Genomic DNA, 23,756 nt, shown 5'->3' with positions numbered 1-23,756 from the left:
TCCTGCCTCCATGTTTTAACAGTCTTCCCTCCTAAAAGAAGATACTATATGGCTATCATATTCCAAATAAATTACAGGTAGCTCACAATATGAGGAACCATAGCTCAAAAACACAAGACACCGTATATGCTATAAAATGAACTTGTTGAAGAGTAATAACAAATACCTACATAGACATGTGGTTGTTTGAGGAAAAGATGCAAAAGAGATGTTTCAGGAGAGCATACAAGTCAGTATAACCCCTGCTAATTGGGTAAGAGGCACTTTTTCACGTGGGTGCTCCTTTTTTTAGCAGGGGGAGAGTAACTGGCCCACCTCACCCCAGCAGTGTCTGTTCTGGTGGCTGTCTGCTGGTATTCATTTGCATCTTTTTAGATTGTGAGCCCTTTTGGGACAGGGAGCCAATTAGTTATTTGATTTTTCTCTGTAAACCGCTTTGTGAACTTTTAGTTGAAAAGCGGTATATAAATACTGTTAATAATAATAAATTAATATAAACTGGAAGAATGCATCCTACTGAGAGCATACGATTATTAGGATGAAGTAAAACCACCAAATCTCAAATTGTACATACGCTGCAGTAGCTTTTCCACCTATAAAATACATCTAACTGCCAGCTGGTGTTTGCAATATGATACCTTGTCATATACCTGTATAAAAGAACTTTTGCCTTGCTGACACTCAGCCACTGACAGGCGTTGTTGACCTAGTACAGGTGCTTCCACAACAAATGGAAAACTGCCATTTGGTATGCACCTGAATCGATCCAGAACAACCTAATATTCACTTTTCTACCTGGAAATCCAAAGTAAGAAGAGCGCCTCACAACAAGAGTCAGATGTCCATGAGCAAGTGAAGGTACTGTTGTGCCAGTGCACTGGGCAATGGGAGTTTCCTCTTCACACAAACAGCTTCTTCATGTGGGAGAGGTGAGATCTGTAGCAGCAATGAGAACTGCAAGTCTAAAGCTGTGATATCATAAATCTATGCCAGTCATTTCCAACCACTGTACTGGGGCACACTGGTATGCCATGGATGGTCTGCAGGTGGGCCACAGGAGTTTGGGGGAGGATCATTTGTTGGTAGGGCCACTGAGGGATGCAAGCTCCTGCTGTCAGTGCAGTGCGCCTTGCCAATTGTAAAAAAACTGATGGTGTGCCTTGACAATTTTAGTGCCTTGTCAGTGCGCCATGAGATGAAAAAGATTGAAAATTGCTGGTTTATGCAATTTCTCCCTGTAAGAACTCTCAGATTGGGGGAGGGGGATTTTCCAGAATGAACACAACAAAGAAGCCTGTGGCAACATGAAGATGGACATATTACTGTCCGCATAAGATGCCACAAGACTCTTTGTTGTGTTTGCTGTTACATCTAATATGGCTACCCCATGTAAGCTTTCAGAACACAAACTCTGCTGGTGTCTTACTTAAAAATATGCATCATGTTATACACATATTGTCATAGGATCAATAATGTGAAGAAATACAAATTTGATTCCTAGCAACTCTAGAGCAAGGCTCTCTAATTTTCCTTTGCCCTTCTAGTGAACACCATCATGGGATACAACTCATGATCTTATGCACACTTACGTGGAGTAAGCTTCATTGACTGCTATACAGAACTTAATTCTGAGTAAACATGCATATAATAGGACTGCAAGTTGAGTTTAAATCAATGGAATTTTCAGCACAATTCGATTCATGTCTACTGAGAAGTAAGTTCCATTGAGTTCAGTGAGACTTACTCCCAGGTAAATGTGTGTTTGTGTGATTGCAACTTATTCATGACTAACTAATGTAGTTAGACAGGTAGACTAATCTACCTGACTTTTGTTTTATTACTCATTCAAACATTTATGGAAAATGGAATAAAAAAGAACTATCTACATTATTTTTATTCTTTGCAGAAAGAGAAAAAAAATTGCATTGTTTACCTATATCTAGTATTTACTAATGTGTCTTTCCAATTTTAATAATTGGAGACTTTCCTACATAGCTGATTCTCAGAACTTTTCAGAGTTATAGTTTATAATGTACAATTTCATATCTTCTAGTTCCTACTGCTATTATTGATATTATCAACTTCTTATCATTTGTCATTTCTAGTCATTTTTCCAGTCTTCAAAAAAGCACCAAAATTTGCAAATATTCATTGAAATTGCCTAATTTCTTCACAATAACATTTTGATATAAGGAGTGGGGGTGGGTGGGAATGCATGTTAATAATGTCTTGATTTTTCTTCCATAAGTACCAACTGTGTGGGGATCTGATCTGGACTGAAAACATGGAAGCACCTCTCTACCCGCCATGGGTCCATCTCCGCCCCCTACAGAGGCTGGCCAGGAGTGGCTGCTGAAGCCTGTGCCTTTCTGTGCTTGGCAATGATGTCATTACTGGGTTGCTAGAATTAGAAGATGCAGGTTTCTCAGCACTCCATTCCACAATTGCCTGTCATGACAGTGGAAGATTCCACGTAGCCTTAACAGGCCATCAGTGCATTTTGCCTGGGACAACTTTGTTTTATGTTCCCCTGTATTACATTTTTGTGATAACATTTTTATTTTATTTTGAAATCATTTTTATTCAGACTTTTGGGACCTAATAAGAGAGCTCAAAGTGAATGATGAGAAAGATCATGTTGAGCCTGACTCCAAAACTTGATGGCAGGAAGCCCCAGCAAAACTCACAAGCAAAGGGGAAATGGAGACAGCCATCCTCTGTTGTTTGTCCTTGGCAAGTGATAACTAAAGATATACCATCTCTGAATAGAGCGGTTCTGTTCCTAGCTGTCATGACATTTAAGCTATTAATAGACCTTTCTTCTGTGAAGTGTGTCAGATCGTTTTTAGAGCCACTTGTATCAGAAGCCATCACAATATCATGTGGCTGTAGACTAATTATTCACTGCATGTAGAAGCACTTCCATTTGTCCCTCTCAAGACACTTTGTTAAACTATACACACATGGTATACCAACATCAGCATCCCATTCAGCATTTGGTAAATCTTGCTCTCTCCACATTGTCAGTGGATGATGTCACTCTGTTCTTCCCCTCTAAATACTTTTTCTGTTCATCTTCCACTAACCAATAAAGACCTTTAAACTCATTTTAAAACAGAGGTTAACAGATTCAACAAATGAGTCATCTATTTTTTATTTACATGACCATACATATAAATCAAAACAACAATGTGACAAAAATCAGATCACACATAGCTAGACACGCTCTAGGGAACATGCTCAAAACATGGATGTTGTACACTTGTACAACTCCACTGTATACTTGGAGCATGATCCTACCAAAATTACAGCCCAATCCTAACTAACCTCCCTGCCTACTCAGCATACCCACAACAGAGCATGTGCTGCATCCTATGGGGGGGGGGCATTCTGAAGGCCTCCTTGAGGTAAGAGAACTTTAAGCCTCTGCTTAAAGCAGATAAACCTCTGTTGCCTCAGTGGGTCTCCTTGGATCTGCACCAGCCATTCTGCTGGACGGTAAAGGGCAGTGGCATTCCAGGGCAGTGGGAGGGCGGGCAAGTCTGAGGAGACCCATAGGGGCTGTAGTGGTTTACCGGGGGTAAGGGGAAGAGTTTTCCCTTTACCTTTGGCTGAGCCACTGTGGCGCCATATCTAGTGCTGGATGCCGCGCAAGCCTCCTGGCTTGCCAGTTCCAGCGCAGGATAGGATTGCGCCCACAGGATGCAACAGAAGCTATGCCGGTACTGCTGCATTTCTGGGATTTAGTTTGGATCAGGTTGTTAATGTTACATTGTCACATTCACTGCATGACTCCTCATTGATGGGTTCACAATGAGCTGGTCTGGACAATACATCTGCTGCTCCTCTTGGAATTACGCAGGGGAGAAGTGTGTGTGCACATGTCTCCCCTGCACTGGGCACGCTACTGTTCCACAGCACAGTTGTACATAGGACAGATAATCTCACATGCAATTTGAATACCAGGAAATGTTAGTTGCATTTACAGCACATGAGAGGGCTGAGTCAGACTAAATGCCCTTAAGCGCTTAGGGCCCAATTCTACCTAACCATCCAGCGCCAGTGCTGCAGCAATGCAGCCCCAAGGAAAGGGAACAAACATTACTTTGCCTGGAGGAGGCCTCTGTGATTGCTTCCCTACCATAGGATGCAGCACATACTCCATTGTGCCAGCTGTACCAGTGCTGGAAAGTTGGATAGGATTTGGCCCTTATTCAGCGAAATGATGATTCATTGGGTGGGAGAATGTGTGTACATGTGTTCCTGCCCCATATTTTTAGGAGGGGGCTGGCAGTCATATTGTTAGAACCAACCCAATATAAAGTAAGAAGAAAGCCCTACATCAAGAAAAAAAGATCACTCAAACAGCAACAGATAAGAACAGTTATATCAGACAACCACAATCAAAGAAAGGAGTTTCAGCACCTTGCAAAACATTATTTTTCTCCAAACCCTAAATGGGAAAAAACCCAGTAAAGTCCTGTTGAGGACTCAGTACCTCACACAATATTATAACAATGGCCTTACTATAGTCATAGTATAATTTTATTATAACTGCTGTTTTATTTTCAGTTACTTTCTTAATGCTGCATTTGCCTTTTTTTTTTCTGCCGCTGCATACTATCTGAATAAATGAAAATAGTGGCATTAACAGAGAGATGTTGAGCTGGAAGCCACAGTGGCAGTTTTATAAATGTAAGATCACTCTGTCTTTATGGCAACAAAGGAACTGCAGGCCTGACATTTTAATGGTCTGCTTGCACATGCCCCCAAGCAAATCCACAACAAGGAAAGATACAAGTGTGATGGCTGCAACATATGGCAGAAGTGACAACCAAGGTATTTGGTGTTCAGAAGAGAACCAGCTTAACTCAGTTTAACTGTATTTCCTGACAAAGCTCTCCGTCTTTTCATATGCAGTAAATCCTTGCAGTTACCTGCTTGAAAGCTTAGTGCGCAATCCCATGTAACTCATCCCACCTGTTATAGAAGATTTCATGAGCAGTTTCATTCAGATGATACAAGCCATGCTTTAAAACCAGAGCAGTTGTCCTGGAAATTATTTACAAAAACAAAACACAAGGAATGTAGAAATTAAAACCAGTAGCACTCACCATTATTCCAGTAAGCAAGCAGACTCCTTTCCCACAGTACGTATTAGGTACCATATCACCATATCCAATGGAGAGAAAAGTTATTGAAATCAACCACATTGCTCCAAGGAAGTTGCTAGTAACATCCTGTTGGTCATGATACCTAAAAAAATAAAATTACAATTAAGATACAAGATCAGCCCTGCAGAATCAAGCCACAGGCCAATTCTTTTATCACAGATTCTTCAGCAGTGTTTTTGGTTTTTGCTTTGAAAAGAATCTGAATAGCTGGTTCCTTCTCAAGGATACTTTTGTTGCCTGAAACAGCCAATGTGATGGTTTTGTGACCATGATCCTGATCCATACATCCATGCATGCAGCACTAGGCTACATGCACCCTGCTATGTATGCAAATCCGTATACACTTGTCTACTTATAATACAGTTGTGCTTTCAGGGTTTGACAGCACTGGTCTCCTCTTAGAAAGCACTGGCATATCTGGGGGAGGGGTAAGGTTTGCAAATGCACCAGGCAGCACAGGGGAGGGGGTGGTTCTGCACCACTACCCACTCCCCCCTGGCAGTGCCCTGCACAGTGACCCTATAGTTAGCTCTGGAGGGCCAGAAGAGGCTATGCATAAAAGTGACGTAATAAAATGCATAAAAATGCAGATGGAGGACTCAAAAATAATATCTATTCTTGGCATTAATGGATCCAATTTAGAGAACACTAAACTTGAACCACTTTTAAAAACACTTAACATGGGGACACTAGGCAATGATTTCAACAGTCTGATTACTGAAAACAGTTTTTTAGGTTTCACTTGTGAGAAGCATTGTAATTATTATCTATATTCTTCAAACAACTCTTCCACTGAAGCTGTGTTATTTAGTGACACTCCACCATATGCCTTTGATCAAAAGGTTCGCCACTACAAGACAGGACAATACCAGAGATAATTTAATAGAGCCTAATTTCCAACATAAGCAATCCCATCAGGGCCAACCCATCCACAGAGGCAATTGCCTTCCTAGAGCATCAGAGATGCTTTAGCTCACCACTCTCCTTACCTCCACACTTTCTCTTCTGTCCTGTAGATTGGCCTATGAATGCTCCCTTTTCTACAGATGTAGTTAGAATTAAACAGGCAGCCCTATCTACTGTAACTCCTCCCACTGTGATGCAGCTGCACCAATGCTGTGTCTACTGTATCCCATGGGGGAATTTTGGCATGTTGAGGCTTCCTCGGAGTAAGGGAATACGCTGATGCCATGGGTCAACTAAGACCTGCACCAGTGATATCACTCGCACAAGTTTACGTTGAGCTAGGAAGGTGGATTAGGCCTGGAAAGGGGCTTAGGATTTGGTGGACACTGGTGCTGTCGAACCCACTCCCTTCTCAGGCCTGATCCACCCTTCATTCTGGCTCAACGTAAACTTGTTCCACCCCTCCCTGCCCTTCTCCCAACCCTGCAAGACCTTAGGTGTCCTCAGTCTGTCTTTGAACAGATCCAATCGCTTGCTGCTTGTGGCAGTGGCCAGGCCACGCACTCCAGTGGTGTCACATTTGCAACAGCCGCAACAGCTTGCAGAATGTGCATTTCACTAACATAATGCACCCACAGGACTGGGCCATGAGACAGCAAACTCTCCAGCTATTCTGTGAGTTGATATCCTGTTAAACTGAAAGGAATGCCAAAGGAATTGGGATCAAGCTCTAAACAGGAGTGCCCTGTGGGTCTTTTGAACTATAGAGGTATTCTGTTGACTCTAAAATAGAAGAGAAAAAAAACATGGCATCTTTCATCCTACTAAGCTGTATGCAATTACAAATGCAGATGACACAACAGGCATCATTCAAAGTGTCTATTGTTTTAATAGTTTTAATAGTTAATGAAATGTTATGACAAAATGTAGTCAGACTTGGCTTTTATATCTTTAATCTGCAGAACATGCATAGCACAAAGGCAATTGTATCTATATGCCAGATACAGTGGACCAGGTTTATGAGTAAGATCACCTCAGGTGATGTTAGAGAACCTCATCCTGTGTTGACATCCTGTCCATTACCTGGCCTGCTACTGAAGGAGTAATCCACAGTAATGATCCTTCTGTCATCAATGCCAACACATTCCCATTATCAAACAGAATGAGTGGATCCACCAACTAATATCAATGGAGATCAAGAATTAGCAAAACATCTCTCCTTATTTGCAACTGCTTAAAATTACAAGTGAATATGTTTGATAGAAATCTACTAATGGAAGACACAAACAGATACCATAATTGAGCTATGCAACTGCATATAAAAACCATGTTTTGTAACAAATTACCTATAAAAATAATTCAAAAATAGCACATTTTGAGGAACAGTACAAGGATAAAATACTTTAAATAATAATAATACACATATTTATATGCAGATGGAGCCTGTTAATCCATGGATTTTATATCCACGATTCTGACCCAACATGGTTCTCTCAGACCTGCATTGAGCCAGATTTGGTTCAACCTGAATTCTTCAATGGCAACCGGAGCTCTTTCTGAAGCCCGCAGAGGCCATGTGCATCTACCCACAGCATTTGCGGGCTTCAGAATGGCCCCATAGCACTAAAAAAAACACGCTACTTCCACTTTCCCTTGAGAAATTGCCAGTTTCTTCCTTGGGAAACAAGAAGTGACGTTTTTATGCCTTTTAAGGTATTCTGAGGCCCCAAAATGCCTTAAAAGGCATAAAAATGTCACTTCCGGTTTCCCTAGGGAAACCGAGAGTAGCATTTTTTAGTGCTTCAGGGCCATTCTGAAGCCCAGAGAGGCTGTGGGCAGACGTGCACGGTCTCTGCTGGCTTCAGAAAGCCCTCTGGAGGCAACCTTCAGAGGGTATAAAGGGTTAAAAGGGGCCAAAACTGCAGATTTCCTTATCTGCAATTTTCAGTATCTGTGGAATGTCCAAAAACAGACCCCCTGCAGATACTGAGGCCACACTTGTATCACTTTAAAAAATACATTTGCACAAAATGGTCTACAATTCAAAACATGAAACCAAGAACTCCATAATAAGGAAATACAACATGAAATAAGAACAAGAAAACCACAGATCAAAACCCAGCAGTACCAGCTAAAAATAGAGAAACAGCAGAAAACATTTAAAGAGAAATCAATTAAAAGTAGTGTTGAAGAAAAGTATTTTGAAAGTCCACTTAAAAACCAATCAGTATGAAGGCCTCACATAAAGAATTCCATAGCAGTGGTGCCACCACAGAAAAAGTTTAACTGTGCTTTATTTTTAGGGCCCAATCCTTTCCAGCACAGGAGTAGCAGCACCAAATGGTTCCCCCTGTATTTGAGCAGGCTGGAGGTCCCCTTCATGTAAGGGGACATTTGTCCCCTTACCCCTAGTAAAGTCCCAGCTTGCTCAATGGGGCTTTTTGGAGCTGCACCTTAGCTGGCGCAGAATCGAGAAGCCCCATGTTGGACTTACAAGCCTAAGAGGGGGCAATAGCATTTGGTGGAGGTGCCTCTGCTGGTCCCATCCTCCTCCTGGATCTGTCCCACTCCCTGTTCCGCACTCCCCCTGCCCAGGGCTGCCTTCCTCGCCCTCCCACAACCCTCCTTATGCCCCATGCACCTGGCGCCTTACCTAGCCTTTGCCAGTGGCCGGGGGACAAATGTGGTGTCAATAAGGCAGCGCAGGCCTTCCCACCAGTGCCACTTACTCCCTGGATGTTGCATAAACATACTTTATGGCATGTCTGCAACAACCAGCTCTGGTACTACAGGTGCTGCACTAACACTGGATTGGTGTGCCTAAATGCAATCAAATGCACATGTGGCTGTCAATCCCACTGAGTATACTGGGATTTAATTCTGTATACACACGCACAGGATTGTGCTATAACTCATGGTTCATGAATATGTTTTCCTTTGTTCACAGTGTGCAACATAATACCCATGGGTAGCATCTCGACTACTGTTCCTGGGCACTCCCTCTGCAAACAGAAGCTTGCCTGTGAATTTCCTGTTGTACCAGGTCCATGCAAGTAAAAGGAGCATTCCACTCACAGAGCAAACTCCCAGCAGTAGAAATGCTAGTCAAGGTGCTGCCCTATTTTTAGAGGCTGGACTTCAACAGTTAAAACAGATCAATTGGCACATTATCACCAATTTCCCAAATACACTATCCTTTCTCTGCAATGACATTGTGTTTGGAAGAATGACCCAAACTACTCACAGCAGATAATTCTGGAATAAATTGACCACAATCAAAGGACTGCCTCTGAACACCGCTTAACTTTCACATACTATAGAGGGATTTTATGGCGAAATTGTTGCTTGTGAGCTTTCCAGTGACATCTGGCTAGTTTCCACTTAAGAGAGAATGCAGGACTAGATGAGCCTTTGGTGGTGATTCAGCAAGATAATTCTTAGCTTTTATAAACTAATATTATTAAAGCATTTAAATCTAACTGGAGTCATTTTCTTCAGCGATGATGAAATATTACTATTCCCTTTTGTAGGGAAGGAATTTGGAATGGTGTACCAAACCATTTAAAATAGTGATCCATTTAAAAATCAGGACAAAAGCAAGAACATCTGCCTGTCAATTGTACATTTTGGTAGGGTTTGAACTCAGTGGGAAAGAGGTGGGTCTTACTCCCAAAATTCAAGGGAACGCTGAGGGTGGGGGAATCTTTGCAAGCACTGTGTCTTTCAAGGAAAGTAAATTATGCTGTGCACCGCCAGTGATCAGGAAATATAATTTTATTCCTTGGAACGGTTTGCACTAAATATGCATCTAAGCAGGACTAATCAACTGACAGCTGAAATGCAAAATGACCCTGCTCCTTCTCACACTGAAGCTTGTGGGAGGAGTTTTGCCACTGGATGGAATGGCTCATAAAAGTCCAAATGATTTATGTTATTCAAGGCAATCATCCAGATTCCGTTACTGTCCTAGGTACAAAGAAGAAAGTGTAATTGAAGTGCTCGTTTCCCTAATATGGCTGAAATGAATACTATGGCGCCCAACATTATTTTTGCTCACAATGGTGTCTGTATGGAGTGATACATCCCACTTTAATGGTTACAATAGCTGCCTGTTATCTGAACACAATTGCTACTCATCAGTCCTGCCTTGACAGCTGTTTCACATTCTTCTTAATGCCAAACAAGTAAAAGGAATTAAACTTTACATTTCAGCTTATCTTCTTTACTTCATGCAGTAGAGTTGCCTATCTCCGTTTAGCCTGTTCAACACTGATAATCGTATGGAAAAAGATTAATAAGCTAGTACTTTGCTTGCCTAAATAATGCAAACAAAAATTTTGGAGGGGGGTGTTAATAGACTGAAAGAATGGGAGGAAAGTATTTTTTTTTCCCCCAAACCACCCTGCAGAATGCTACTGATCCAAGCAAAGTACAGGCCTGCTCCACATTATACAGTTCATCTAATAATAGCTAAAACTGTACATCCCACTAAAAGTGAAGCTTGTCAATTTGACAATGAGTAGAGTAACTAGCTATTAGACGTCCCCCAAAATAATAAATCCTCTGTCTTTTCATCACTAGTTTAAATAATAGGTAGTGGAAGGTAGATTCTTCACTCTCCCCCCCAACACACTGAAATTTTAGATGTGGCATTTTTCCTCTTCATAAAAACAAAAAACCTAAGCAAATTGTTAAAACCTAAACCAATCCTAATTACAAATCACTGAATACTCTGGAACACAATCACAATGGAAAGCAATCTGAGACCAGCATTTAGTTTTTATAAATGATTGACGTTCAGTTTTTTGGTCTAGTTAATACACTTACTAGGTTGTGCCCTAAGTTATCTGGCACCTTGCGGAAGGGGGCTTGTGCCCCTGGAAGTGATAGTGTGAGTTTTATGGATGCAGAAATCTGAACTGAATCCTGACTCCGCTGTTTGCTTGCGTAGCACATTGTACAAGATGTCACATAACATTGTCAGAACTTCATTGTGCAATTTCTTGGACATAGACTTGAGCAACATCCTGTGGAACAGCACAAAATGTCACTTTCTTTCTGCATGTGCTCCATGGGAAACAATCCACACTCAGGTGAGAGTGAGAAGATTTGAATAGTGAAGAAGCAGTTGTAGGTCAAATCCTATCCAACTTTCCAGCATCAGTGCAGCCACAATGCAGCCCCAAGGTAACGTATTTTTCGCTCTATAAGACGCACCTGACCATAAGACGCACCTAGTTTTTAGAGGAGGAAAACAGGAAAAAAAATATTCTGAACCAAATAGTGTAGTAAAATATGTCTCTCCGCTGCTCTGTTTCCATGCTCCTTAGCATATTTTACTACCTCTAGTTTAAAAGGAATTTTATATGCTAGCCTTTTCTGCTTTATCATCCTTGCACTGGTAGAACGAGGTACTGTAGTATTTTTCTGCAAGTATATATTGGCAACCTTCAGTCTCGAAAGACTATAGTATCGCGCTCTGAAAGGTGGTTCTGGCACAGCTTCTAGTGTGGCTGAAAAGGCCAATCTGGGAGTGACAATCCCTTCCACACCGGGAGCAAGTGCAGTCTGTCCCTGGTCTGTCTCCCTGGCTATGGGCCTTCCTTCTTTGCCTCTTTGCCTCAGACTGTTGGCAAAGTGTCTCTTCAAACTGGGAAAGGCCATGCTGCACAGCCTGCCTCCAAGCAGGCCGCTCAGAGGCCAGGGTTTCCCACTTGTTGAGGTCCATTCCTAAGGCCTTCAGATCCCTCTATGTCCTTGTATCGCAGCTGTGGTCTACCTGTAGGGCGCTTTCCTTGCACGAGTTCTCCATAGAGGAGATCCTTTGGGATCCACCCATCATCCATTCTCACATGACCAAGCCAAGGAAGGCATCTCTGTTTCAGCAGTGCATTGTCACTAAGCATTACATTTGCATTACCATTGAGCGCCTGCATTTGCATTACAATTTGCATTTGCATTACCATTGCATTTGCATTTGTATTACCATTGAGCAGGCAGGCAGGACCCTGGTCAGGGGCAGAAGCACCTGCCAAGGAGGCTCTGCTGCCCTGAGAACGCCTGCAGCTTTGCAGTATTCGCTCCATAAGACGCACACACTTCTCCCCCCACTTTTTTTGGGGGAAAAAGTGCGTCTTATGGAGCAAAAAATACGGTACCTTACCCTGAGGAGGCCTCTGTGAATGCCTTCAAACTTCAGGATGCAGTATTCATCCCATTGGTATAGCTGCAACAGTGCTGGAAATTGGATAGGATTGGGCCCCGTGTGGGCCCCGTATTCATTGCACAGATAATATCACTTGTGAGGGGAGTACTCTGTATGTTCAGATAACTGAGAATAAGTGCTTTCACACTGATGCCTTTTTTTAATCATTCCTGATCTATGTGGTAGTATGGTGAGTCTTCAGAAGGAAATGTCATCCCAGTGATTCTGCTACCTTCTTCACACAGTTCACACAAAAAAATATGAATCTAGAACCTTGCTATCCCATTCAGACAGCTTCAGGCCACAAACAAACAAAGGAATACTTGCTTGCCTGTAAATGAAAAGGTGGAACCTCAGGATATGCATTACTTGACGTTTTCAAGGGTGGAAGTCATAAAACATGATCTATTTGTTCTCCATCAAAACTAGTCAATTAGAAAGAAAGCACACTATTCTGAATTACAGCCATCATCCTTAGCCACAAACAATAGATTGTAAGCAAAAGTTCTCATTCACACTAATATCACTAAGTCAACAGCCCCAGAAACAATCTCCATTATCCCTGATTGGGTTAACAAGACTTTAAGTCCCATAGCACCTTGGGTGCCAAGGTATTTTAAATTCCTTGCCATTATATTTCTATTTTCCTGCCATCCTATTTATTTCGACAGTATTAAAGGTCAGACCCTAAACATGTAAGTTCACCACTTGTTTTTTGTTAGAAAATAGCATGCAGGGGTGTGTGACAAAATGGGTCAAAACCATGATTCGGGGGAAAGGGTCTTTGCTTCCACTGCATCCCTCCATTGAAAGATTGACTTTCAAAGGAAATTTTTTTTTTCTCATTAAAAATAGCATGTGGGAGCAGCTTCAATCAAGGTCAGAACCACTACAGGGGCAAATTACTACAGTACCCCTCCCTCACTGCAATTCTGACCCATTTGATTTCTCCCACCAGTGAATTACCATACTAAGAAGAAGAAGAAGAAAGTGGGAAGGCAAACATATGCATTTAGCCTCACATCTAGTTTGACTCTGAAAAATGGGAACAGTAGAGCTGAGATCTAAGGAAAAACATTTTACAGATATAACTTAATTATCCATGGATTTTTTTACCTGCAATTTTATCTCAATGTGATGAGAAGGGCCCTTTAAGTCAAAGGAAAAAAGACATTTAACAATAGCCTCATTAAAGGGGGAGAAAGCAGCTGGTAGACAATCCATCAATCATTCTCTCACTTGGAACAGCTTCACTCCCACGCAAGTGACCTCTCCCTTCCCCCTAAGAACACGAGAAATGCAAGTCATTATCACCTCTTCCATTCTTGTGCTGCGCTGGGCTCCCGGGGATGGGAGGGGTTGCTGCCTTGGAGTGAAGACTTTCTAAGTGCCTGGAGAGAGACTGATTGCCTCTGTGTGTGTTACAGAAGGTCAGCAGGGCTGTTTTTAAATCGCTGAGCAAAAGGACATTGTTTTTTTTAATGGATTTGCTTCAGTGCCATTTTTGCCACCCACGTGAGTTCTGGGAATGGAACCCTGGCGAATATTGAGACTCAGCCTGTATTCTAAATGAAAGCTTCCCAAAGACAGCATGCCACTTGTGGTAGCACATAAACTCTCATCTGCTTCAAAGATGCATGATCAATTTGTCATTTTTATAGGAGACTCATAAACTTATTAAAAGTACATGGTGTGACAGCTTTCAGTGATTGGCTTTTTCCCTTTCATGGAGAGTCACTGAATCATTACCTGTATTTGAACTGGGAAGTGCCTTATGAAAAACAATCTCATTATCTCTAATGATTCTAGGCTGCCAGCAGACACATAAAACAGATAAACCCCTCTTTCTGTCTTTGAACATTTCATTTCCAAAGAGGCCAAAGATTTAGCTTCTCACACATCGTTTTTAAAATCATGAGTGACAAGTACAACCAATACGGGACTTAAAGCTGTGAATTTATTTATTTAAAATACTTGTATGTATCCTGCCTTTCTCCTCCTGCAAGGGAACCTCTCAAGGTGGATTTCAACACATTTATTTATTTATGAATTTAGACCCCACTTTTTCATCAAAATGATACCCAGTGTCACAATCAAAAAACAACCCAGGAGCCCTTTAGTCACATGCTAGTCCATTTTCTTCTCCTCCCTCTGCTCACTGGGTGCTGGGTGCTGTTTTAGGGCCCAATCCTATCCAATTTTCCAGTGGCAGTGCAGTCGTACCAATGGGACATGTGCTGCATCCTGTGGTGAGGAGGCATTCACAGAGACCTCTCCAAGGTAAGGGAACATTTGTTCCCTTACTTTGGGGCTGCACTGCAGCTGCATCAATGCTGAAAAGTTGGATAGGCTTGGGCCCTCATTGTTCAAGCCACTCTCTCATAACATTCTTCCTTACTTTTTCATAGCTCTGCCAAATATTATTCTGAATTCTTACAAATGAATGAAAAGTTCTCTCCTTACATTTCTGAGACTTCATGTCTGAAAGTCAAATATTTTTATACTTGTGATTTAAAAAACCAAAACCAATGCTCTCTCCTTTATGTTGGATGCTCCATTTCCATAAACACAGCTAATAATAACACACAGCTAATCCAACAGGAAATACTTTTGATTGCTTCAATAAATTCTAAAATGTGATCATAATACCACATAAGTTCCTTCATATGTTCTGAGCAGGGACAGCCCAAGACCCTCTGATGCTTTTCTATACTAGGGAGAAAAAGGAGGAGGAGTAGTAGTGATGGCAGAAGGAGATGGGTTGTCCCATTTGCTGCCTGAGGTGACTGCTTCAGTCAGCTTCATGGGCCAGCTCAGTCTGAAAGTATTATGTTTTCTGATGAAGCATCTATTCTTTTTGAGGTAATGACATATTGAAACCTCCTCAAGCATAAAGAGAGCATTTGTAGTCATCTGAAGAAGGTCGTTCTATATCCTGAGCCTGAAGCTGAGGAAGGCTGTGGAGAAGGGCAAGTTCAAGAAGAAGGGGAATTGTCCCCAGTACAAATTAATAAGAGGCATTATGGAGCTATAATATATGTTGCTCATGCATGTCCCATTCTGACGTCACTGCTATGGTGCAGGACAGGACTGCCAGCACAAATATCTGGAGGCCCCGCACATGCACCAACAGCTTACCCAGGCCATGCCAGAACAAATACATTGGTAGTGGAGGCAGACTGTGGGCAATTTCAAGGAGGATTGGAAAGGATTGGGGTGGGAAGTGGGGTGGGTGGGGGGCATTTTGGGGCAGGAGGGGTGAATCTCAGCAGAAACACACACACTGGGATCCTATCCCCCTTTCCCTGGCCCAGTATATCCCATGAGGCTCCTCAGACTTACACCAGTTAAATATCTGGCATAGATCCAAGGAAGGCATAGATCCCTTGGTAACCAGGCAATTCACAGGGAGGTAAGTAAAAAATATTTTAATTTTTCTCTCCTGGGCCATCTGGTTTCCTCCTCCGCCACAGGATGCAGTGTGCACTCCATTGATGCTGCTGCATCATGTAAAATGGTTAGAGATAGAATTGAAGCAATAGGTTACTTAGTGTCAATTTTTATAAATAGTCACACAACATTTATGGCTCAAGAGGACTATCTTATGGTTAAAAAAACTCAAAATTTCTTTCCTCTGCTATGAAAAAGGCTTATTTTTTCCTTCAAATGTATAACTTTATGTTTTTTGCTATTAAATTTCATTCAATTTCTATACTAGATGAACCAGCTTCTACTCTGTCTCAAGTCTAGTGTGGTTGCATATTTAGCAGCTGTTTTTCCCAGAATACATCCAAAAACAGCTGGGGCAATCCACAACACATCCGGAATGCAGTCACCAGATAAGAACTCAATGTCACTGAGAACCTATTTAAGGTTCTCCCTTTTACTGCGATACTCCCTTTTTCTGCAATGTTCATCAAGTTGCCTGGACGGACATTTTGAGAAACACTATCCTTTCTGAAGCAAGAAAGGACACATTCAAAAGAACTTCCTCCTATCCCACAGAGACAGAGTATGCATTGCATCCAATGGTTGGGGAGGAGCAATCAGGAGGCCTATTAGATGTAAAGGGCAGCCCAATTCTATTCAGCGCCCATATAGTGAGGCTAGTGTATGGAGTGAGGCTAGTATGTGGAGTGAGGCTAGTGTAGGCTATGCAGGAATTCATTAGACTCGAGATCTCCTTGAGGGAAGGGGAAATTCCCTTGCCTGGGGAAATTCCTAGCCACAGCAATGGGTCTACTCTGCTACTAAATCTCTGACACAAGTCCAAGTGCAACCATGTCAGGATTTCAGGCCTGGGAACGGGGATAGGTTATGGCATGCACAGCTGCCCCCCCCCCATAAAGCTCCTTGTGATACCAAAGTGTGGAGTTCCAGAACCACAAGGCCCCCAAAAGATTGGGACCCATCTGGCATAACTAATAACCATTGGACAGGTTGCATGCTGCAGTGACTTTGAAGTTTCAGGTCAAACTTGACATTAAGTGGAATGTGTGACATACCGTGTGTGTGTGTGTGTGTGTGTGTGTGTGTGTGTGTGTGTGTGTGTGTGTGTGTGTGTGTGTGTGTGTGTGTGTGTGTGTGTGTGTGTGTGTGTGTGTGTGTGTGTGTGTGTGTGTGTGTTGCACCAGGGGGATGAAATGCCATGAAACCATAGTGGTGGGCTAGGGGAGCTTTTGGAATTTGTTCCAACTATGGTTCTGATCCTGATCACACCTTAATGCACTATTTTGAATGGAAAAAAAGAGATCAGAACTGAATCTACAGCAGAGGCAAACTCTTTTCATATACACCGCACCACAGCACAGTATTTACCTTAATTTGTGGAAAGTTTGGTTTGGGGTTAGTTGCAATCTTAATTTGCAGCTATTTTCTGTTAAACCTGGAAATCTGATTTTTAATAAGCCACCTCACCCCCAAACAACCTCAGGAAATCATTTGTTTATTTGCATCCTTTAACAGTTCAAACTGTTAAAAGCAGTGAGTGAGGTGTTATTGAATATTTGTTAGACTATTTTGAAAGTACAACAATTGGCATCCTTCAGTCTCGCAAGACTATGGTGTCACGCTCTGAATGGTGGTTCTGGAACAGAGTGTCCTCTCCAGTGCACGAAGCCTGGGTAAAGTAGGTATGGAGGATAGGCTGTTACCCATGCAGCAAATCCCCCCTCTCCACGTCGCTGAAATGGTCCAACGGAAAGGCAGAAGCCAACATGGTTGGTTCCAGCGGCGTCGCAGGAGTTGCCAGAATGTGACTGTGTTCAGCCATGAACTGCCTCAGGGACTCCGGCTCCAGATTTTGCCTCGAGGTTGACTCCTGAAGCCTTTTCCATAACTGGATGTAGCCACAATGCAGTGGAGGTTTGGGATCAGAGTTTTCCTTCTCTCAGATGAGCTGCCTTCCCAGGCTAACGAGTCCCATCTACCCGGTGGCTGTTTAGTTGCCTCTTACGACAAGTACAGCCAAACTGAGGGCCTATTCTTATCCCCAGCCCCCAGGGGGAGTACTTTCAGTATGCTGAAAGTACACTGTTTACAAACAAGGACTCTGAAACTGTGAAAGATTCCATCAAAATGCCATGCATTTGATGGTGACATTAGTGTGCATGTATGTTCCACCATCGGAAAAGAATTCCAATACATACTATTAAGAACTATTATCAAATATTAAGTGTAAGAAGTCATCATACCCTAACATGGCTCTTTGGCCAAAAGGTTTGTCCATCTCTGCTCTAATTTGTACCACTTAACCTGGAAAAGTGAATATCTATGAGAGACACCATAAGAGACAACCTGTCTTTTCTTGAGGAATTCTGGGAAAGAGGCCTGCCCTTCCTGCAGCTATGAGAGAAGGGGGGATGAGACAAGAGTAACTATCAGCGATTAAAGGAGTAGCTACTATAATAAGGCTAAGAGGACTATGGGAAAACTGTGAGATGGCCTGGTAATGGGCTGGGTTAGAAGACCTCTGAGAGTCCTTGAAAAATTTGCATTCTATTCAGGCACAGTCACCTTAATTCAACAGATGGAATCCAGATGGAGACCATTTCCTCCCACAATAGAAGGAAAAGAGGATGATTCATTGAATCTCAGGAACCGACTGTGTTGCCGTGAATTTTGCAAGCTCAAAATCTTGGTTAGTCACCTTCTGTCAACCATTGTTGAACTGCAGCCATAATGATTCAAGGTTCCAGGGCCAGAACTATTTTGCAACAAGTATTCTCTTGTGCTGCTGTCTCTTTCTATGGCTGTTTTAGTAGCCTTGAAGCCACTCTTGGGCTGTCACAGCTGTAAGAGGAAGGAGGTGATGCTGAGATGCTCAAAGGCCTTTGCAGCATTACCTGGTATAGAAACCCATTGTCCTGTCCTGCTCTGTTGAGTGATGGAGTAAGAAAGGAATTACTGAGGGAAGCTAGATTCTTCTCAGTCAATTCCTGTGGTAGATTCTTCAGACGTCATTTATGTCTCCATGTTTGTATGTGTGTGTGGGGGGGGGGAGTAGGTGCAATGTGTTTGTCACACTTTGCTTTATTCCCTTCTTTTGATTTGCTTTTTTTAAACTTGGCTTTTCCAAAACATGGGCTTGTGAAGGACCTAGAGAACTTTTGCCTCCTTGCTCAAAAAGCAAGACATTGCCTCACAAAAGTGAATAAACCATATTTTCTTTGGAAATTGTAAAAATAATGCTTTCCCAGCCCAGGAGCAAGGAATTTTAATCAAGAATCTTTTTAAAAATTTTTTTGATTTTATCTGTTCATTTACTCAACATGTACCAGTTTTTTCTGATCAAAGCAAGATCATTCTTGATCTTCATTAATGGGCTGACTACATTTCTCCCTCTTCAATGCAGCATTAATTTGGGGATATAGAAAAGAATTCTGTTCACTGTCAGCATATATCTAATCACATGCTGTGAAGGTCAATCTCCTACTAAGAAAATAGTACTTCAGCCCTCCCATCAGTACACCTATCAAGTGTACAGTACAGGTAAAATGCATTGTGCTAAATTACATAGAGTTATGCAAATACAATGCACCCTGACACTTGGGGTTGGAAGGAAACTAAGGCAGCTGTTATCAATTCCCTTCGCTATACTCAGCCCTCCCATTGCCACCTGTCCTGGCTTCTTTCACAGGTGGGATGCTGATTGCCTGCACCATCTCAGTGGTGGGGGGGAAGGATTTGGCAAACACTCCCTGGGTTTTTTAAAGCAATTCCCTCCCCTCCCCCTCCCCATTGCCAGTTGTCCCTGCTTCTTTCACAGGTGGGATGCTGAGTTTTAAGAGTCCAGTCCCATGCATTTCTACTCAGAAGTAAGTCCCATTCCAGTCAATGGGGCTTACTCCCAGGAAGGTGTGGAGAGGATTGTAGCCTAAATCTCATGTTTTGCTTGCTGGGAAGGCTTGCTTGTGATTGTCTGCAACATCTTGGGGGGGGGAGGGAAATTCGGCAAACAGTCCCAGGGTTTTTTGAAGCAATCCCCTCTGTTACTACTGTGAGTGTGAGTGTGAGTGTGAGTGAGTGATCTCCACCTTGCTGCATGTTTTCTGGCTACAGAGGTTTTCTGCCCCCCCCCCCTTCAGCTGGCTCAGGGGCTCCAGAAGTGTTACTGTTCCTTTGAAAAGGGAACCTCTTCCATGGCTCCAGGGCTATTTCCCTGCCTGTGCCAGGTGGAGCCTTTTTGCAGTGTTTTGGGCTGCCTGGAAACTGAAGCCAGCAAAGGAGGGCAAAGGAGATAAAGGTGTGTTAGACTTTCAGTACCCCCACCCCATTCTTGTTGAGACAAATCTGCAGATAAAAAAATCTGTGGATAAATAGGCTGCACCTGTACCCTTGAACTACAAGCTGGAAATGCACAAATACTATCTTCTGCCATATTAAATGGAAAGTCTTAACACACCCTGCCTGAAATAAACAGAACAAACAGAATTAGTATTAGACCCTCTTGTTAAAATGTTTCAAACATATGTTAAGTGTACTTGTTAAAATGTATCCAAATTTTTGATTAGCCATTGCACTGAAATGAATTAACTTTAGGGCTGCCATCTTCCCACTTTCTGACCCATAAACCATAGGTTGTATCCAAATGCCCCCTTCCACTGTTGGAAGAAGGAACATTTGGGTACAAGTCTATACTTACGTCTTTCAGAGCCTAGCTTTGCAAGGTGTGCCAGTGAGCTGCTTGCTCTTCCCACCCCATCCATAACAGAGTGATGATCAAGGTGCAGACTGGCTAAGAGCAAAGGTAATTTATTTATATTAATATTTTAGCTCAATTTTTCAATTTACAAGGACCGTCACAAGTGATTTATACTGAGAACAGAAAAACAATGAGTAGCATCCCGATTAGTGTTTCAGCCCTCCTGAGAAAAGAAGGTGCATTCCTTTCAAAAAAGGGGTCCTTCCACTTGTGCAAGAACCTCTTGTGTGAGAGGAATGAGCCTTTCATTCAGGAAGGGAGCATCTTTGAGATGCTATTCAATTGACAATAGCAAGCACACAGAGAGAGAGAGAGAGAGAGAGAGAGAGAGAGAGAAAGGGAGAAAGTGCAGTAGCAGCAGCAACACAATATAGTCACTTGGCACCACAAACCATAAGGCAGATTCAATTCAGGGCAAACACCTGATGAAACAAGAAGGTCTTGATGACCCTTATAAAGGTCTGCAGCACAGGGGCCAAGCAATCCTCCAGGGGAAGGGAGTTCCACAAACAAGACACTACTATAAAAAAAGCCTTCTCAAATGTCACAACCTAGTGACAATACTTCTAGTGGTGGTGGGACTTGGAGCAAGACTTCTGCTGACGAACTTAAAAAGTGGCCAGGCTCTTATGGGAGATGGTTAAGACTGGTCTGTCCATGTAATGAACAAAGACATTCACATCATGTGGCACACTGGAAGGAGTGGCCAACTGACATCCACCACCTCTGTCCATTCCACCACCAATGAAGACAGCCTCCTTTCCTGCCCGTTACTTTGCACAGGTTTTTGTTTTGCTAGATTCCCAGTCCAAGCTCTGCCTGGAGAATTATGCCCACTTTAAGCAAACTAGCTCCCCTTCTTTCCCCCAACAAATGACCCTGGTTCTGCCCTGCAGTCCTGCTGGACCCCACCTCCAGGGTAGCTCACATGTTCAACCTGCAGAGGTCCTCTCTCCTGCCAGCAGCCTCCCACCACTACAGCAGACCCTTGGTCCTCAGCAGGTCTTGGGCACAGCAGCCACACACCAAACTCCAGTGTCTCCAGCAGTCTGTTCCAGCAGTCCATTAGTCACAAAGTCAGTCAGAGTATCCAGGGCAAAGTTCAAAGTCAATAAACCAAGTCACAGTCCAAGGTCAGATTCCAGGTAAATCAGTCAGAGTATCCAAGTCAAAGTCCAAAGTCAATAAGCCAAGTCACAGTTTGAGGTCAGATTCCAAAGCCAGTCAGTCTCCTACCTCCAACCTGCACACTTTCTACAGCCCACAAACTCTTCCTGCCCCAGGTGCTCCTTATATCCATGAGGGCCCTATTGCCTTCAAGTGGCTGCAGCTGTGCAGCACACTCTGCTGGATGCCCAGGCCTTACCCTTAAAGGGACCACTGCTGACACCACATCTACCTCCTTGCCAGACCTTCCTCGATTCCAATACAGTTCTTTAGTCAAAGCAAGAAATGCAGAGCATGTTGGGATCACTCCCAGCGTGTTCTGCATTTTCTGCTCTGCTTAAAGAGTCCTCAAGTTGGAAGGAGAGATAGCACTGGATTCTGATCCTCAAAGATTTGGTCCCCTGTCCTCTAGTTTTGATCCTTCCTCCACAGGGCTTTTTAAGCAATGTGCTTTGTTGTTTAAAGGGGCCAGTGGAGGAAGGTGGAAGGTGAGAAGGTAGGGGGCCAGACTGCTGCACTCCAACTATCAGAACACAGCAATCCTGTCCACTGGCCTTGCTCCTTCTTCAATGCAGGTTCTTTAAATGAAGCAAGAATGCAGTGCGTGCTGAATTGTAAGGAGCCTGTGTGGAGGAAGAAACAAAGTAAGGCACATGCGGGCTTTGACGGTGGTAACAAAAGCAGTGGCAGCGTAGAGCAGGAGTATCAAATATAAGGCTCACAGGCCAGGTGTGGCTCCCTTTATAACTGGGCTCTCCCAGAGTCACCCTTTCAGCAGTGCAGCTTCTTCCCAGGCATCACTTCACAGGCCACCTCTCAGCTGCTAAACTGCAATGTGAAGTTTCAGCAGAAGCAACCATGCTCTCCCAGATCTTGAAAATATGATCAAGATTTGCATATTTTCTCTTCTACCATTTGCAGTTGATGAGTTCCAACTTGAGTTCTTATTCTTGCCCATCATGTGCTTAATGACATCACTTCCTGCCCTCATGAACGCTTTTTGGCCCACTATATGAAACAAGTTTGACATCCCTGGCATAGAGGGTAGCACTATTGGGCTGCCTCAAGTAGCCAACAGCTTCACCTGGCCCTGGAGGAGGTGGTCCTTAAAATAGGTTATCTTACGCAAGTGCTGTATTTATACATGAGTTTCTAGTGACCTCTAATCAACATCAGTACTAAGGCCCATGTTATTGTTTTGTGCTGGTACAGAATAACAGAGATCTCTGCAGAGTCAAAGTGTTTGTGTACGGCTGTAACACTGACTGAGATTGCAAAAGGTTGACAGGACAATTGTATGTACTGTCTTATTCCACTATCTATGACTTATTTCCATGCATTTTATTCCAGAGAGAACAGTTTAGAGAGCTGGCAAGGGGTGGTTTAGCAATACAGCCAAATTGGTGCAGAAGTAATTTTCTGCATCATGCACACAAGCCTTCATTTTTCCTTGGATATAATTGAATCATCTCCCTAACCTCACAGACTTATACAAGATGAAATAAAATGACTTTGTGACTGCTTGTGACTATCACTGAAATAAGTTCATCTGTGCTTTGTATCTGTAAATTCCAGGGACTACAATAACTATATTTAGTACCATTACAGAGATCATCATGAACACTGCTTTGAAGTTTCAAACACTTTATCCAGCCAAAGAAAAGCTGGCAAAGACTACAATACAGTTGTCAGTATGGGATTCCTGTTCATTCCAATTTCAATCTTATTTTCCTGTTCTTACTACAGATGACCCCGCCCCCACTAAATTCCTCTGCAGAAATTATTATTACAATATTTCCCATAACCCTCAAATCACTGGGATTGATAGTGTGTGGAAGGGTCTGATCCTCAGAGCACATAGATATCTTATAGCCCAATCCTGAGCTGCCCAGGGCGTGGGGCTGTGGCGATGCAGAAAATGGCTGCCGCCACATCCTATGCGCTTTGGACAGCCAGCGGCAGCTCCTTGGGGGAAGGGGATTGGGCTTATAGCCAGTGAATATTTTCTTTTGTATTTTTTACATCTTTTTCTTCTTCTTGTACTCCATCCAAATGTTGGAGATGAGTTTTGCTGAGCCTTTCTTCCCATCTATGCCGTAAA

The 23,756-nt window shown here is 42.8% G+C and overlaps 1 protein-coding gene across 2 annotated transcripts in view; it reads right to left on the bottom strand.

The window, feature by feature from the left end:
* KCNN2 (potassium calcium-activated channel subfamily N member 2) overlaps positions 1–23,756 on the bottom strand; it is a 97,855-nt gene that overhangs the window by 29,248 nt on the left and 44,851 nt on the right. For both annotated transcript variants that reach the window (XM_066614281.1, XM_066614282.1), the window contains exon 5: positions 5,115–5,256. In XM_066614281.1, the coding sequence (XP_066470378.1) occupies positions 5,115–5,256 (142 nt within the window). The remainder of the gene's footprint in view (positions 1–5,114; positions 5,257–23,756) is intronic.

The sequence above is a fragment of the Tiliqua scincoides genome, chromosome 2 (genome assembly GCF_035046505.1).
Source record: "Tiliqua scincoides isolate rTilSci1 chromosome 2, rTilSci1.hap2, whole genome shotgun sequence".
NCBI classification, from domain to species: Eukaryota; Metazoa; Chordata; class Lepidosauria; order Squamata; family Scincidae; genus Tiliqua; species Tiliqua scincoides.
This window is presented reverse-complemented; position numbering and strand designations above follow the sequence as displayed.